Source organism: Lathamus discolor, chromosome 5, assembly GCF_037157495.1.
Source record: "Lathamus discolor isolate bLatDis1 chromosome 5, bLatDis1.hap1, whole genome shotgun sequence".
NCBI lineage: Eukaryota > Metazoa > Chordata > Aves > Psittaciformes > Psittacidae > Lathamus > Lathamus discolor.
This window is the reverse complement of record NC_088888.1, coordinates 114105561-114123111: the sequence shown is the minus strand read 5'-3', so window position 1 is coordinate 114123111 and position 17551 is coordinate 114105561. Positions and strand designations below refer to the sequence as shown.

Genomic DNA, 17551 nt, shown 5'->3' with positions numbered 1-17551 from the left:
CTTGATTCTAGAAAACCTCATGAGTCAGAGCCTTAGACAACAGCAATGTTAGTTATGGTTCTGCTAATTTTAGCTCATGCTTAACCCACAGTTCCCAAGTCCCTGCAACGCCTTTCCAGGTGCCAAAAGCCACAACTACTTTATACCTCAACTGCCAAAACATATATCTTTCCCAGCTGAGAGGCTCTGACATAAGCTATATGCTGCAAAAAATACATCTTTTTTTCAAATACAGACAGCAAGAGGAAGAAAACAAAGATGGCTTTATTTACCCTATTGCTGCATGCATATCTTAAAAAAAGGAACAGAAGGTCAGCTGCACAGTTCCTGTGTTTCAGAGTCCATTCTGGGACATGCAAAACAGACTTGGTGCAGAGAGCAGCTCAGGAGTGTCCCACAGCAAGGTAGCAAACAGCCTGCCAAGGCCAGCTTCTACTCCAAGGGGGAAAAGGAGAGAAAGGGACAATGGAAACAAACACACACTTCACACACTCCCCTCAGAGTAAACCGGGAAAGCTTTTAGAAGCAACCAACCAACCCCGCACCCCCGTAGTCTCAGAAAGCCACCCAAGCAGAATGCTTTTACTACCCTAACTGAAGGGTTTGTTTTATAAGAGTTTCCTCAGATTTAGTCAACCTTACCAGCCTCCTCCTCCTCTCCGTATTCACACTCAACTGTGAAAGGGACTTCAGCTCTCTCCAACCAATTAAAAACTAATTGAAGCAACAGACTGGCACTATGCAGCCTGAGCAGCCTAAGAGACTGAAGACTCAGCTCGGATGAGGCCTACACAATGTCATAATATTTCATTTTATTTAACCTCATAAAACAAAGAGCTGAAAAGCGTATTCACTGGGATCCAATCCTGCAAAACAATTCTTTATTGCAGCTCAAGCCCACCAGGTTCAAAGGAACAGTCCACATGTACTTTACTGTATGCGTGCACCACAGCGCCTGCAGGAACAGAGCCAGGGTTTATTTATTTGTAAAGCTCTGTGAGGAAGTTACGCACACACACAGTTTCTCTCTCAAAAAATAAAGCTGGTTAGAATGTAAGTTAGTGTATTTTGTTTATTGAAGGAGACATCCTCACCCCTTTAACTGAATGAACAATACACCATTAGGATAGATTTGTCTACACTTGGATATAACCTTATCTTTTCCGATGTAGGCAATTACTTTTATTACTGCTAGGACAGTAAACTATGTTACAGAATTTCAGGAAAGCATTCTGTCTCTCAAAGACAAATAAGATTTATAAGTATTTATGACAAACCCAAATCTTTCCACCTTACAGTGCCTGCTTCTACCAATGAGGTCTTTAGGAACTGGATCCAGAGTTTCAAATACTCTCAAGAGGCGCTGCAAATCACAAATGGGTATAAGTATGTAGCACTGACAATCCGAACAGGTCAGCAGCAATAAAGATTTCACATACACCCATACCTCTCCTACTGAAATCTCTTCACTGAACAATATGCAACCAACAATTTTGATGAGAAATTCCTAACTTGTGGTCCATGCAACAGACATAAAGCTATGAAAGTGGGCCAGGAGGCCAGCCTGGTAAGGTAGGGAGGGAAAGCAGCTGGTACGAAGGAGTCAGGATTGGTAGACAACCTCCTGACACAACTCAGGCACAGAGCCCAAAGAAGCAGATCTACATTTCTGAAACCAAGTATTTTCTTTTGGACACAAAGAAAAGAGAGTTGCAAGGTGGCAGAGGAGAACTGCTTTTGTGTGTGGACAGTAAGTGTGTTTTAATTGACTGCAGAAAGAAAGGAACAAGGGCAACCCTTAAGGCAGCTGGTGATGATTATTTGGAAAGAGTAAGTTTGGCACACAGTCTAAGCCCTCAAAAAGTCCTCAGTCAAACCTGGAAATGAATGGAGAAAAAAAATGCTGAAGTGTATTTGCAGATGGGGATTATTTGGTGTGGAATCGAAGATCTGAATGAAGAGTGCAAGGACAGGGTGTAATTCAATTGAAAAGAAGAAAAGATAAAAAAACCAGGAGAAATTGCACGAGGCTTTCCTTGCACAAGCTACACTTATTACAGTGTACCCAACGTGCAAATGCAAGGCTGATATTAAAACTCAGAAGAGCAAGCCCATGACAAAAAGCCTGGTTCACAGCAAAACCAACTCAAAGAGGCTCTGAATTGACCTGTAACTGTATCTATTTCTTTCACAAGTTTGAATGCGATCATCCTTAATAATTAAACGCACTTAGGTGCTCACAAAACCCCTCTTAACAACCATGCAAAGCAAGGAAATTAACTGAGCAATGTGACAGCCTGACCCCGTACAGGCATCCCTCAAGGATTTCTGCAGCAAGCAGTTAACTCCAGTTCGCTCTGGGGCCTTCAGCACTGAAGTTTGTTAGAAAGCAAAGAGCAGAAGGCGAGCAGACTGGTGTGAACCGTGGAATCTCAAAAAGCTCATCTCTCCCATGCACAATGCATGCCAAATCTTAAAATTCCTGCAGCATCCAGCTATGGAGCTACAATAAAAGAGAAAAACAGATGGCTAAAACCTTTTGGGAGGGGAAAAAAAAAAAAAAAAAAAGAAAAAGAAAAAGAAAGATTAAGCATTACTTCATTTCCAAAAGAGAAAGACAGATATTTGAAAATACAGACCCTACCTCAGACCATACCTAATTTGACACAAAATGAGGCAAACTGCCTCATGGAAATGAAGCCTGTCTTCAGTTGAGGCAGCATACAAGTTTAACTCTCTTAGAACATCATGGCTTGCTGTATTTTTAGGCAGGATTTAAAACCAAAGCAAGTCATGTGGGAGATGATAGATATTACAAACATTGTAAAAAAAAAAAAAGCAGTGATAAAATAACCTATTTCTTTATCTCTAAAGCACCCCTGAATGGAAAATCCTGTAGAGAAGCCTCCTTATGCTTACTCTTGTCCAGCATTTTAAGCATTTAGCACCAATGTGCAAAGCAGGTGAGCTGCTTTCTTGCTCATAAAAGCAACCAATGGACAATGACATATTAAGAACTTGGCATCCTCAGCTCAGTAAGTTAGGCCATTTTCTGTGAAAAACAGTGAATATTATACTTGAAGCCTCTACTGATTCCCTGACTCATGAGAAACCACACAAAAATAAGGAAAAAATATGGCTTTTATAAACCATGCTATAGGGCTCCATGTGTTCAGCATTAGATGCTTCAGCAACTCTCTAAAACAGCTATCACAGCTTCGGGTCCAAGTACTGGAACTGATCTTTGGTCCAAAGGAGTATTTTCATCCTGTGATGCTCCTCTGCTAAGCCTGTGCCTCAGACAAGCCTTGACTCAGTTGCCTGAACAGAGGACTCCAGCAGCTGAGAAGCCCCAGGGTACACAAGAGATGCATGCCAGCCTGGCAGGCTTGACACAGGATCAACAGGAGACCTGGGCTTCTCCAAACTGGCAGCTTGCACTGGCAGGAAACCCAAAGGCATCTCAAACAGTGCTAGACACCAGTGTTCAGGCAACTGAACTGGATCCCCTGTGTAAGTCACAGCATCAACACATGCCAGCAATGCCCAGCATGCTCCTATCCCACGCAGCAACAGCCTGCTCTGACAGCACAAAGCAGCAAATACAACTTTTATTGTAGAAGCCTAAGCAAAACACATGAGGCCGATTTCTGGTTTTATTCAGTGGTTCTGCACCTAGGATATCAACTAAATTAACTCTCTTCTGCCATGCACAGTCCTTCCAAGCCAGGACTGCAGCTCGCTGGTGAGGGTGGTGGAAAATCCTGGGCTGTCCCAGCTTATTCAAAGGATAAGTGGCGGATGACACACGCCAGTACTGCCTTTGAAAAAAAACCAAGTGCTTATATGATTAATGAAAGCACAACGTTTTCACAGTAGCAGGAGTCGCTAATCCATAAAGACCAAGCCTGAATTTATTAATTTATTTTTAATAAAAGGCTCTAAATAAACAAAGTGCTCAATTTTTTAAAGGTACTGAGCATTCACAATCATAGAATCATAGAATAGTTAGGGTTGGAAAGGACCTGAATATCATCAAGTTCCAACCCGCTTGCCATGGGCTGGGACACCTCACACTAAACCTTGTCACCCAAGGCTCTGTCCAACCTGGCATTGAATATCACCAGGGATGGAGCATTCACAACTTCCCTGGGTCAACCCATTCCAGTGCCTCACCGTCCTTACAGTAAAAACTTCCTCCTTATATCCAATCTAAACTTCCCCTGTTTAACTTTTAACCCATTACCCCTTGTCCTATCACTACAGTCCCTGATGAAGAGTCCCTCCCCAGCATCCCTATAGGCCCCCTTCAGGTACTGGAAGGCTGCTATGAGGTCTCCATGCAGCCTTCTCTTCTCCAGGCTGAACAGCCCCAACTTTCTCAGCCTATCTTCATACAATAATCAGGTCTGGGTGAGCAGGAGCAGCCAAAATGCCATAGAAGCAACTCAGTCCTGTTAATCACCTGAAAATAAAGTTTTTCTAATGAAACAGTGGACAACACTGGAGATTCCATCACAACCTGTCACCCATCAAATACAGCACCAATGAAAAGCAATCATCTGACAGTGGCTGCCTTTAATCATCAGCAGGGACATGAATCAGAAATTACAGAGAGCAGAAAAAGCAAGGAAAGGGAGTGGGTTGGTTTTTTTTTGCTGGACAAATGCTCCTGTACCTAGAGATAATCCTTTTAAATACTGAAGCAGCAACACCAGATTGGTAGAGACTTCCCACACAGCCAGCATAACTCCAGAAAAAAAGAGCAGGAGCTATTTTGAACACTAAGCTATTCAAATCAATACATGTCCAGAGGAGACAAAAAATATTAAAGCCAACCAGAAGTACACCAAAGATCACAAACCTCATGCAATCACTTACAAAAATACTCTAAAACACAAGTCATTTTCTGAAGAGTTAGACAAACACAAGCCCAACAGAAGATAGCAGCTCACAGGCAGGCGTCCAACCTGCTTTGGTCATGCACAATCCCTGCTCACAGACACATCTCAGTTTAAGTGTGCTTATGACTGCATTGTCATTTATTTTAAAATATGAATGGAGCATTCTTTTCCTCCAGAAACACTGCATTGTTAAAATGCCAGTATATTAAAATAACTTACTGCTTACTACATTTCAATCAAACAAGCTACAGACTACAGCGCTGACACTTAATATATATTGAGTGCTTTCAGCAGGAACAGCATATGGAGTTCATTTCTTCCCTTTCTCATATGGGCCAAACTCCAGAGTCAAGCATTAGAAACAGAAAAAGAAATTATTTTGTCAGGACGTGCAAAACTGTATCTTCTCCAAAGTTAAGGAAAGATTGAGTTGAAGGTTCTCAAAACATTTATAGACTTAATCTTTTGTTTCATAGAGGAGTTTAACTTATGGCAGAAATATTGTATTTTAGCCTGCATGCTTAAAGAGCACTTTTGTTAAGGTTCTCCAAACAAGAGGAAGCAGAATAGAAAAGCTACAATCAAATGACTGTGTGAGTGATGTTTTTCCCTATTGTTATTTTTCCTAGAATTCATTCACATTTCAGCACTATACTGTTGCTCCATCATAACCAACACAAGCACTGATCTTGCCTTTATTTAAGTTCAAGAACACAAAATGAAGGTTCAGAAAGACAACTTATTTTTAAAAACTCAGTTGCATATCTGATTTTGAAAGGGTGTTTCACTACTTCACACACAGGCATTTTGCTAGGTGGGCACTCTAGTTTATGATTAAACAATAAGCTAATTGTTTCTAAAATAACAAGATTGTTCACAAGAGAACTTTTGTGCATGAATTCTTCTTAAATCAAGTGAAAGTTAGCTGCAGATCCAATCTGAACATTTCCCGGCAGCATTCATACTTCAGTGTTGAAGCATTCTGCAAATTCTCATGCAAGGAGTGAATCAAAGTGAAAATGAAAGCCAAAACAGGCTACTTTATGCAAACAAAGCATTAAAAGTAACAAACACAACTGCTAAATTGAACCTGATAAATCAAAATTACTGTGGAGAACTCTTTGGCCTGAAATAGAGAGCAGATTGCATGAGATAATCATGACAGCATCTTTCAACTGTTAAAACCGTTTTATTTGTAGTTTATTCTGTGAATCCAAGTTCAATTTCCAAAACAATTCTCTTTTTACTAACCTTTCAAAACATTTTAGGCAAGAAGACAACTTGTTACAGAAAAATTAACCTGAAAGTGTTCCTTTAAGACAAAGCAACAAGCAGCCTCCCAGCATATTTGACAGGGATTTCCAACTCCAAGACACAGAATTTAAATTCGTAGAGGCAATTACTCATAACCAGTGTAAGAAGCCAATGCAAGTGCCAAACTTGCCGACAAGAAGAAAGGCCAAGTATTAGAAAGGAGGCTGCAGTTTATTACAAGGGAATTTGAACCTCTTGGTCCATGAGGTCTGGAAAGTACTTTCTGCGTCCCCTGACACTACAGACTCTCACTAACGTGAGGAATTATGTCAGCAATGTCAATATTCCAAACATATAAAACAGCACTTACATATTTGTATAATGGAGATCTTTACCTGACTATTTAAAAGCTGCTTCTAGTCTTCCCTAGCAGATTTATTTAAGCTCATTCTACACAGGAAGGAAGATGCGCCAGACCCATACCATTAACTGTTAACTGCTGTCTAGTCAGCTCCAAAGCCATCCAACTGGACCACCACTGCACAAAATTATCATCTAAAATACCTTAAAAGAATTCCCAAGGATCTGTCTCTTGCCTCTTCCCATTAAAATGTGGAAAGGAACAAGGAAGAAAGAAAGACAAAACATCAGCAGATGCAAAAGTCAAAACTGAAATGGGGATCCACCCCAGATGAACACACCACCATCTTTCAGGACTCATCTCAAATGCCTCAGTAAGGTAACCACAGTGTCAGCAGATAACACTCAGCACCAAAAGTTGAGCTGGAAGCTGGAGAACAGCTCACAGGAAATATTTAATTAAACAAAAATATCAAAAACTAAAACCACCAAAACCCAAAACCAAAACCACACCACCAAGTCACACATACCAAGCTAATAAATGCACTGTCCTCTGCATGATAAAAACAATGCCAGCTTAGAAAAAAATTGGTGTACAGAACAAAACCAACAGGTCCAAAACAAATACACAGCAAAACAAGCACTCATCAAGAAAGACAAGCACACCACGCTGCTGCTTCAGGCAAAAGAAAGCATGGGGAAAAGACCAGTGCATGCACACCAAACGGTACAAAATGAGCAACATCCTTCCTATTTCAGCACCGTCAGCTTACTCCACTCATTCGTGCAGCAACATGAGTGCTTCTTACCATTTTTTGGTGCACTCGACCATCAGCTCCTGGTAAGAGGCCACAAACTGGAACTTGGATGCATGTTTCCCAACACGCTGCAGTCTTTTCCAAACTGAAGCCATGACGGTGAGAAATGCCAGTCCTCTCACACAGTAGCAACTCTGCTAATAGCAGTGTAGGTTGAAGAGTGTGTGTGCTCGATACTAGCAGATTTATATACAGACACAGTAAAAACAGTGTGTGAGGAAGTTGACGGGATGTCTACAATTCATATTCTGCCTCTCCCTTCTTCACAGTAAATCCCAGTCTAGCTGAGTGGCTCATCACTGGACAGGAGCAGCATGCAATACGAGTGGATAGGTAACTGAAAGGAAGTTTTCTCATGGAATCATCATTCTTCACACAGTAGATGATGTGGAGAATGCAGGACTGCAAGACAGATAGAGCAGAAGGGATAAAGCATTGGTTAATATACTCCAGACTACAGTGCTGCAATTGCACGTGATCTTGAACCTTTCAAGCAACCACAATAGACGACAAAAACATACCCCCTTCCTGCTGTCATCCCCCCTCCCTCCAATTAAATAAATAAATAAGAATGCTGCAGCAATTTCAGGAATGCAAACCACGAGTCTGTTTGGAAACATATCAACATGTCCTTTTATCAGCACCATCATAACTGGCAACAACAACAAAAAAGGGCAGGTCAGGGCCACACCGAATCCTTATGAAGCATCTCCAGGAAGCAATACGAAGTGGCTGAGGTGCTGCCAATGTGCACCCAGAGGGAGGGACACAGGGAGATGAAAGCAAGTTCTTTGTCTTGATGACAAAAGGTGTAACAGTTGTTTCCTCTCTCACACACACCTCCTGCTCCCATTTCTCCTTCCAAGGAGAAGGAACAGCCAAGAAGCCGACATGGGAGTGCTACTACTTAAATGCCTGTGCCAAGGTGAGGAGGAGGATGAAAGATGAAGGGGCATTTCTTGAGCCCTCGCTGCATCATACTGAAATGGAAATGCCTCTCCATCCTGAACTGAGAAACGCTCACCAGGGATGCAAAAAGGAAGAAACCCAGGCAGGTCTTCACCCTCCATAGGAAAGCAGCATCTCTGCTGGGCGTGGAGGAAAAAGCCTCTTCACTGGGAACGTGGGGAAGCAAATGGTGTCGGCACCTGGCGAGGAGGCCGGGCAGGATGGCATCAAGGCTGGCAAGGAGACAACCTGGCTCCAGGAATGTCCCGCTGAGGGAGGGGGGACCGTCCCCGCGCCCCGTCCCGCCCCACCAGCCCCTGTCACCTCAGCGCCCAGTCCGTGGGGCAGCGCCCCCCGCAGCCGTTAGCGTTTAAAACACTAAAACGCCAACGGCAAGGAGCAAGGGAGGGGGGAAGAGGGACGGCTCGGGGAGCGGGAGGGGACGAGACGCAGGGCAGCGCCACGGCACTCACCTGCCCGGCTCCTCACGGCCGGTCCCCGCCGGGCGGGCGCTGGCACCACACGGCAGGCGAGAGTCAGCGTTGCCGCTGCCCATTACTGCGGCAGCCCCGCCGGCGGCAGCGCCCTGCGGCTGTCCCCGTCCTCCTGCAGCCTCATGGCGAGCACAGGGCACACTCCGCTCCTGCTCTCCTCGCCTCACCCCGAAGGCTAGGCAGGCTGCGCGGACCCACCGCGCCTCACCACACCACCATCGCCCTCCTGCCGGCGCCGCGCCGCGCCTCACCCCAGCCCGCCGCTCCCCCCGCCCCCGCCGCCCGGCTGAGCCCGCCCCCGCCACGCCATTGGCTGCGCCGCTCGCTTCCCGGAACCTATTGGCTAGCTGCCCCTGTCAATCACCTGCGGGCGAAAGCGGCGATCCTCGCGCAGCGGAGAGAGGGAGGTAGTGAGAGCAGACGGAGCTTACAGACCCTCTTCTCCCGCCCCTGACTGCATCTCTTTTGTGATTGGTGGCAGCTCTCTAGGAGGCGGGGTTTCTTGAAAGGAGGAGCTATTCGATAGGTGAACGCTGCTGTCCGTCAGCACGAAAGTGTCCGGTGATTGGCTTCGGCGCTTCCTAAAGCCGAGGGTGGGCGTGGTGCCAGCAGCAGGCTGTCAGGGGAGGGGCGTGGCTGCGCGGCGGCTGGCAGCGGCCGTCGGGACCCGGCGCCGCCGTCTGAGGGCCGCTGCGGTGCGGGATGGAGGGTGGCGGGGGGAGCGGGCCGGGAGGGAGCCCCGGCCGCCGCCTGTCAGGTCGGTGCGGGCGGCTGACGGGAGGGAGCGGCGGCGGGAGGCGGGCAGCGGCGGTGGGAGGGGAGGGAAAATCACGGCGGGGGCCGGTGCCGGCGGCGGGGCCGCCCCTCAGGAGGTGTCGGCGCAGCGTGATCCAGAGCCCTGCGCCGGAGGGGCTCTGGAGTCCTTGCGGGGGTCGATGGAAACGAAAGGCGGAATTAGATAACGCGGGCAGAGGATTCTTTGCGGATTTCCCTTGGTTATGTGCTCTGTGGGCTTCACGCAAACACTGGGGTTTGGCTGTTGGGTGCAGTTTGATGTAGGTGTATCTGCAGGGGCGAAGGGAGCCGTGAGGGGGTGATCCCTGCGGGAATTCCCCGGCCTGGCTGCCGCTTCTCCCAGTGTGGTGCCAGATACAAGCCCTCGGTGCTAGATTCCAGCTTTAATCGAAGGTGAAATGGGGGTTTATTCCAGTTCAGAGAGGAAATGCCATGCTGCTTCCTGCCCATTTGCCTTCCAAAGCCTCCTTTTAAGTCACAGATCCCAAAGCGCTGTTGGCAACAAGTGGATTCTGGAGTCAGGATAACGTCGTGTGGGAGCTAATCCTGAACCTATCAGCCAGCCAAGTAAGAAACTAAGCCAGCTATCAAGTGGAAGCACAGGGAAATAAGAAAGGTAATGCAGTGGAGGTCTGAGAGCAGCTGTGAAATTAAAACCCCGGGGCTTTGCAGTCCTCTGTTCTTTCTCATGACAAACCAAACGGAGTCCAAGCCTGATCTATGGACTGGGAAGCTCTTTATCCCTGTCTTTTCCTCTTCTTCCCTAAGCTGCCTCCCTCTGTGCTGGTGTATCACAGAGGCTGCCAGCATTCAGTGGCTGTAGTGAAAGGAGAGAAAAAACGACTGTGTGGATGGCCACAGGCCTAAGCTGAACTAAGTGACTTTGGAGAGGGGGAATATTTGAGCTATTAAAAAGGTCAGCCCCTTGCTTATGATGTGCTAGTCTTCATTCCTTTGCCTTCTCTCAGGACAGATTTACTTATCCGAGCTGCCAGAGGGCATGCATTTTCTACCTATTTGGAGCTGTCCTGAAAGACACAGTGATTTTCCTTCTTAAAGCATTACGCTGGAATGTTAAAGACAGTTGTACTTACACAGATTTTCTCGGAAATGTTCTCTTTTCTTTTCCTGCATATTTTTAAGTTACAATTTGAAGATTTTTACACATCTGCCTAAGATTTCTGTCCCAGTTTTGCAGCTGGTCTGCACGCACAGAGTAATTTCAGCACACTTGAGGGAGGCGTTACTGGGTTTTGTAAGTGCAGATCACCTGCTTAGGATGTGGGAAACGAGGCCAGGATTTCCAGAACACATCAGAACGCGCAGTCTGGAGCACACATATGCTTGGTTCTGGCTTGGAAAATACCAGACGGAAATCTGGCAGCTGTAAGGTGTATCAAACAAGTCATTTAAAATTCCAGTGGCCCTGAGGAGCTCCTTGGTTACTCATACCAGGGAAACACCAAGAGTCAGTTGTACTGATTTTGTTTCAAAATATGTCTTTATTCTGTATATACTAAAATAGTTGACCTGTAAGCTGCTCTGATTTATCTTCTGAATACCATGCAGCATCCAGGCTAATTCCTAAGACATATCTTTGGCCAAGACCTTTTTTCCTTGAATGAGAGAGACATTTTCTGTCCTGTGGAATAAATGTAGAAAGTCTGGTGGTTGGTTCAGTGACTTGTGTTTCAAACATCATTATTTATTAATATTTTCCACTTCTTTCTTTCAAGTTACACCAGGCCTAAGAAGTACACAGCATAAGGCTGCTTCTTCCTTCATTGTGTGGGGAGAGTTGTAACACAGGCAGTTATCCTACAGATTGTCTGTTTATTTCACAGGTTTTAAGAGTAGGAATCCTCAGCTCTAACAATTGTGGGGAAGCTTTAGGAGATTTCAAAGAGTGTGAGCAATTATTCTGCAAAGAAGGGCAAGATCTGCAGCTGCAGATTAGAAGCTAGAGGCCACCTCAGCGTTCTCAGGTTACTGGACTGGGTCCTAGACCAGACCAACTCGAAAGCCCTTGTGACTTCTGTTGGCACCTCACAGCCCAAAGGAACCAATAATGAGCAAAAGGGGTTAGCAAAGGTATGGGTGAAGAACCCCATTCCCCTTCCCCTGCTCAGAGCACAGCACGGAACTCCTGCATTGACTTCATTGCACACTGAAAAGATCTTTTAAGTGGACCTGCCAGCCATAAGCCTGGTACGTGCTGGTGAACCAGCAGAAACCATAGCTCAGCTATGCATCACGGTTCAGGATCTGAGCCAAAATCTAGGGAAACAGTCACATTTTTTTACTTAATCCAATATTATGAGCTTGATGGTGGAAACAAGCAAAGGTAGTTACACCAAAGTGCCCAATACTCACTTTTTTATAGCTGGGTGAACAACTCTCATGTGATGCTAGAAGAGTCCTCCTGACTATGAAAACATTATGCATCATTTTATGCACAGTGTCAGAGACCTTCTCACTCATGAGCAGGAAAAAGAGTCATGTGCTGAATAGGCAGATACTGTTTTGTTATTTAAAGATACATAATATATATGATTCAGTATACTTAAACCGTATTCCTGTCAGAACTGCTGCTTCTTTCCCTAAGGAAGGACAGGTGAGGAAGTGTATTTGTGTACCTCTGAGTACATTTTCATGTGTGTCATTCTGGAAATGGCATGGAGCAGCATGCTGAGAGCTGCTCACATTGGGAAGTTGGCAGGGCCGACCAGGGAGTCCCCAGAGCAGCCTGACCCGGTTCTTTATAAGCAGCTGGTTCCACCAGGACACCCTTACTATCCAAAAATACATACTCGTGCTCTGTTGCTCCTCTTCCCCCTCCCTCCATAGTGACACTGAAATATCCAGCCTCCCCCACAATCTCCATAGAAATCCCAATATTTATCTTCTTCCTGGATTTTAACGCCTGCTTTGGCTTGATGGTGGTAGATTGCAAGCCTCCTGGTCCAACTAGAAAGATGATCTATGCTCTATTTATGTTATTCGCTGTTAAGCTTTAAAGATATACAGCCTCTCCTTTATCCTTCAGTGCCTTGTCATCAGCATGACTAAGGACATGTTGTTCACCAATAAAGAAATGACCTTTGCTAGAAATAGCTATCATTATAAATCTCAGTTTCCCTGCCCTTCTGTGTATGAGCCTGCAGAAATGTCACTCGAGAGATCGACTAATTAGATTCTGTCAAATTTGCAAGAGCACTCAGCTTTTTGAGGCAATGGGCGATGCACATGAGGCTACCCTCACCTGCTTACATTTTAAACCTTCTTGTATTGTCTAAATCACATCAAAAGTTGGATCCCATGTTAATGAAGGTAGTGGAGAATTTGCACTGCCCTCAGTAGATCTGCATAAAGTACCATCCTTCTGGTCCCCGACACATCACTAACTGATGTGTGACACCATAAAATTCAGTTCTCTAACCAGTAATATTCACCAAGTTCTACAGCAGCACACTTGTCTGCTCTTTTTGTTTCTTAACAGCCCAACAGTAAATACATACATACATAACAATAAAAATGTATGCAGCAACAAAATATGGTTTTTAATCCTCCCTTCTTTTGTTTCTTATGTGTTGCTGGTTTTCCACTCAGCTGTCTTTTCACATGATGTGATGACATCCAACAACCGTTCTGTTTTGCAGGGAAAAATGTTCTGAATATTCCCTCTGCTAGATATTGATGAAAAGAGAAGGGGGGGAAGGGTGGAATACCCTGTTTTATTTGTGCAATGAAAGACTTTGAGACTTGCAGCTGAGGAAAGCCAATTCCCACGTTGCAGAGTTAGATAGCCCAGTTACTATCATAGCCTGTAACAAAAGCATATAATTTCAGCAATATTCCCAGCTGCACTTAAAGCACCAGGCATAAAAAAATCACAATTTGTTCTTGCTTTACCAGCAAAATAAGTGGATTTTAGGATGTGCTCTGCTGGTCTCACATTTTGTTAGCACTCTGCCAGGGCTGAGGCAGGCCAGATAGCCCGGTACTTACCTACTGACCAGCTCACATATGCAGTGTTCCTAACCCAGGCCAGGTCTCAGCCCAAGGCACTGAGCTGTGTACAGGCACCCACCCTGGTAAACCTCATCCTCAGCCTGCCTCCAGAGGCCAGGCTCACACAAGCTCTGCTGCCAAGGATAATCTGCGGAGACAGGGGCTGGGTTAACTCACCAGCACCTCTTTCTATGAATTCTCTATCCAGCCATTCTCCTGCTGTGGCTGGAGCTTGCGTTTATATGTGGTGAGACCCTGCTGTGCTTCAGCCTCCAGGCTCTGTGCCAGAGAGGCTACTCAAAAGACCCATTCCCTGGGTGGCCCCTTCCTGTTACCACTGCTTTGCTCCCCAGCTTCATTATGCAACCTCACAGGCACTAGCTACTCCCTGCCTTGCCCCTCTTAACCCCACTGCCCTGTCTTACAGGCAAAGTCAAGCAGGCTGGTTCAAAGAGTGGATGAAAACCATCCTCACCTGTCTTTCCTTTATCTCCCCTTTCTCGTCTGGCTGAAATTCTTCCCAAACCACTCAGCAGTAAGGGGCATGTTGTATTTATCTGCAGACGAGGTCAAGGACAGGAGTCACATTCCTGACATGCAGAAGCCACATTGCAGTTCAGCCTGTGGAGGCAAGACAAAAGATGGGGTATTGATGGTGGAGACCCATGCACTGTGGACAGCATTGCCCTATTCTGTACCATAAACCTCTGGATAAGAACTGCTTTCTCCAAGTTTATTATCAACTCACTTGTCAGTCAGCTTGCAATGGTCTGAATGAGTTTCATCATTAACCTTTCAATATCCTTGCGAATTGTGCACATCTCTTAGTGGCCCCAGTTTTTGTCTTCTTTTAAAAAAAGGGGAAAAAAAGGCAATATAAAAAGCAGCAGCCTGTACTTTTTCCATAAATAACCACTTTCGATCTTTTATCATGCTTAGTGCCTCCTGTACCTTTTCCAGTTCTTCAATACCCTTCCTGTGTGGTCTCCCCAGCCTTTTTGCAAAGTATAATTATGCTTGTATAGGACATCCTGCAGCACTAATGAGGTAAAGAATGCCTTTGTTCTTCTCTTTTTAAAATAAACAGCACAGAGTGTGGCAGCAGGGCCAGAGCAGTGATCCTCCCCCTGTACTGGGCACTGGTGAGGCTGCAATTAAATACTGTGTTCAGTTCTGGGCCCCTCACTACAAAAAGACATTGAGGTGCTGGAGCAGGTCCAGAGAAGGGCAGCAAAGCTGGTGAAGGGTCTGGAGCACAAGTGTGATGAGGCTGAGGGAACTGGGGGTGTTTAGTCTGGAGAAGAGAAGGCTCAGGGGCGACCTTGTCACTCTAGAACTGCCTGAAAGGAGGATGGAGTGAGGCGGGGGTCAGTCTCTTCTCTCGAGTAACAAGCGATAGGACAAGAGGTAATGGCCTCAAGTGTAGATGTGACACTTTAGGGACATGGTTTAGTGGTGGACTTGGCAGTGTTTAGTTAACAGTTGGATTCGAAGATCTTAAGGGTCTTTTCCAACCTAAATGATTCTTTCTTAGCAAATAATCCAGCTGTTAATTTAGGATGCCTTTTATAAACAATGACCTTGTTTCTCTGAAACTGTTCACTTTCTCATTGTAATCTTCTTTTTTCCTTCTTTTCTACAGTTACTTTCCACTTCAAGCATGACCTTATTTTTTCATATATACTTTTTTAATAACTTTGTTACAGGTTGTATACTTTTTCATAACCTACCACCAACACTCTGTGGAGACAGCTGAAAGGACCAAACTTTAGACAAGATGAAGACAGGGTGCAAACGATGGCTAGGATTGGGAAAAAGCATCTCAGACAGGTATGGCAGCACAAGTGAGAAAGCAAGACTCTTTTTCCGCAGAGATTAAGAACAGAAAGATCATCTTCTGAGAGCTATGGAAGAAAATAAGAGATGGAGCAAGTTCAGAGGAAGACCTGCTCCCTAGCTCCCATACACACACCCATTCTACATGGCACTGGATATGCCAGACCTCTGATTAATCAGGTGTAGCTGCTTCATGGAGGCATCTAAGGAAACTGCAGATTCAAAGGTGGGAAGGTCAAGGAGTGAAGATTGTACAGCCCGTACATGTTTTTCTACTGAGATCCTGTCTATTAGGAGAGGAGTAGCTGGACATGCAATCAGAATACTGAACTGGAAAAATGTAAAGCCTTCTAACTGTATTTCTGTAACTCTGCATAAATGCCAGAGAAATAGTAAAATGTAATACAGCTGTCTCTAAAGATTATGCAGGAAATACTTCTTTGCGCAGATATAATATCATATGTCGGCTTTAAAGAGAACGCCTGGTTAACTTTGGACCTACACCATCATTCATCCACGCAGTACATCAGTAAGAGAGGCACTCTTCCTTAGAGTACAGACATTAGCAATGCACATATCATCATAGATCAAATATGGGGCCTTCTTGGAAGACTGTCTAGAAGCAATTACCTTGCAGATGTGGTAAGACAATCTATTATGCAAACCAGTGCTCTTACTAGACAGAAGAAATTTGTATCTAACAACTTGTACAATCAGAATCCAAGACATCATACATTAGTGCTTGATGAAAAGAATCTCAAAGCACAGAGTGGAAATATATGTATGTGGTGTGGCCTTCAACCTGCAGATTTATAGGTAGCAAAGTTGCAGCTGATGAAAATGAGCCCCATGGACCTGGAATCCTTCCCGGAGTAACAAGGGACTGGACAAGAGAGAACGGCCTCAAGCTGCACCAGGGGAGATTTTGATTGGATACTAGGAAAAATGTCTTCAGAAAGAGGGTTGTCAGGCATTGGAACAGGCTGCCCAGGGCAGTGGTAGAATCACCATCCCTGAAAGTGTTCAAAAACCTTGTACATGAGTTTCACAGTGACATGGTTTAGCGGTGGACTTGGCAGTGCTGGGGTGACTGTTGGACACGATCATCTTACAGGTCTTTTCCAACCTAGATGATTCTATTATTCTATGCAAGAAAGGCAAGTGGGCAAGTGTTTGCAGACTTTGGTTGTGGTGTTGGGCAGGTGTGAGGTGGTGTGGTGAGAATCAGTTTTGAAAGGACAAGCAATGATTAATTGTGTTGTAAAAATGACTGCAAAGTTTCCTGCTCAATCTTTAAAATCTGAGCAGCCACCCAGTTTCGATAAATATCTCTAGTTAATCTGAAAATGAAACTAAATAATCACACCCAAGGTAGGCAATTCCAGACTTGGAAACAGCTCTTCAATGCCCAGATTAATCCACATGGATTTAAATGCTGTTGCAAGTTATTTTTAACTGAGTGTATTACCTTACCACTAATCCCCCTGCACTCTGTTTAAGCTGTATATATATTAAAGTCACACTGTCAGAAAACATGGGGACAGTTAGCTTCCAAAATCTGCATGCAGCAACACTATGTTCAATTTCATCCATATAAAATGGTGAGAGTTTGCTCACAGAATATGCATCACACCATACAGAAAAGGTACCTCTCACAGGTACCTGTGATGGCAAAAAGAACATTCTGGTGGATATGCTTTGACAGGGATGTGGGCTGAAATCCATCTGGTGATCAGTCACTAAATGCCTGTAACAAATAAACCAGCCCAAAACTCTGTGTACTGTATATACTGCTGGCAGCCCTGCACTGGGGAAAAAAAATGCAAATGTTGACTAATTCATGTGGTGCTTTCACTTACACAGAGAGCCAACCATCCAAAGCTACAGAATGGGACCACCATTCTTCAGCCCCTTCCAGATCTGTACACACTCACCAGCTGCCCCGAGAACCCCTAAGCCATTCTTTCTAAGGACAAAATGGGCACATCAAACATTATAGTTATTACCTAAATTCTTCAATGATACTGATATCCAGGATAACTTAGGGAGTAGATGGTTGAAGCACAGTTAGCAAAAAACGTTAGATCTCAGTACAAATGGGACGTAGGACTCATTTTGCCAGATGATGGTG

At 44.9% G+C, this 17551-nt stretch overlaps 1 protein-coding gene and 1 long non-coding RNA gene across 10 annotated transcripts in view; one reads left to right on the top strand and one right to left on the bottom strand.

Moving 5' to 3' along the window:
• The window catches only part of EHBP1 (EH domain binding protein 1), a 229754-nt gene extending 220538 nt beyond the window's left edge, over window positions 1-9216 (bottom strand). For 6 of the 9 annotated variants that reach the window (XM_065682212.1, XM_065682217.1, XM_065682218.1 and 3 more), the window contains exons 1-2: window positions 8758-9051; window positions 7328-7738 (exon numbers count right to left, since the gene is read on the bottom strand). In XM_065682212.1, the coding sequence (XP_065538284.1) occupies window positions 7328-7431 (104 nt within the window). In that variant the 5' untranslated portion in view covers window positions 7432-7738; window positions 8758-9051. Of the gene's footprint in view, window positions 1-7327; window positions 7739-8360; window positions 8518-8757; window positions 9052-9142 lie in introns of those variants that run through there. The other 3 variants (XM_065682213.1, XM_065682214.1, XM_065682216.1) reach the window with 3 other exon arrangements.
• Window positions 9217-9672: 456 nt separating this feature from the next.
• On the top strand, window positions 9673-15839 carry LOC136015780 (uncharacterized). Its single transcript, XR_010613334.1, has 2 exons — window positions 9673-10189; window positions 15291-15839. It is a non-coding gene; the product is annotated as an uncharacterized LOC136015780 (long non-coding RNA).
• The last annotated feature ends 1712 nt before the right edge of the window (window positions 15840-17551 follow it).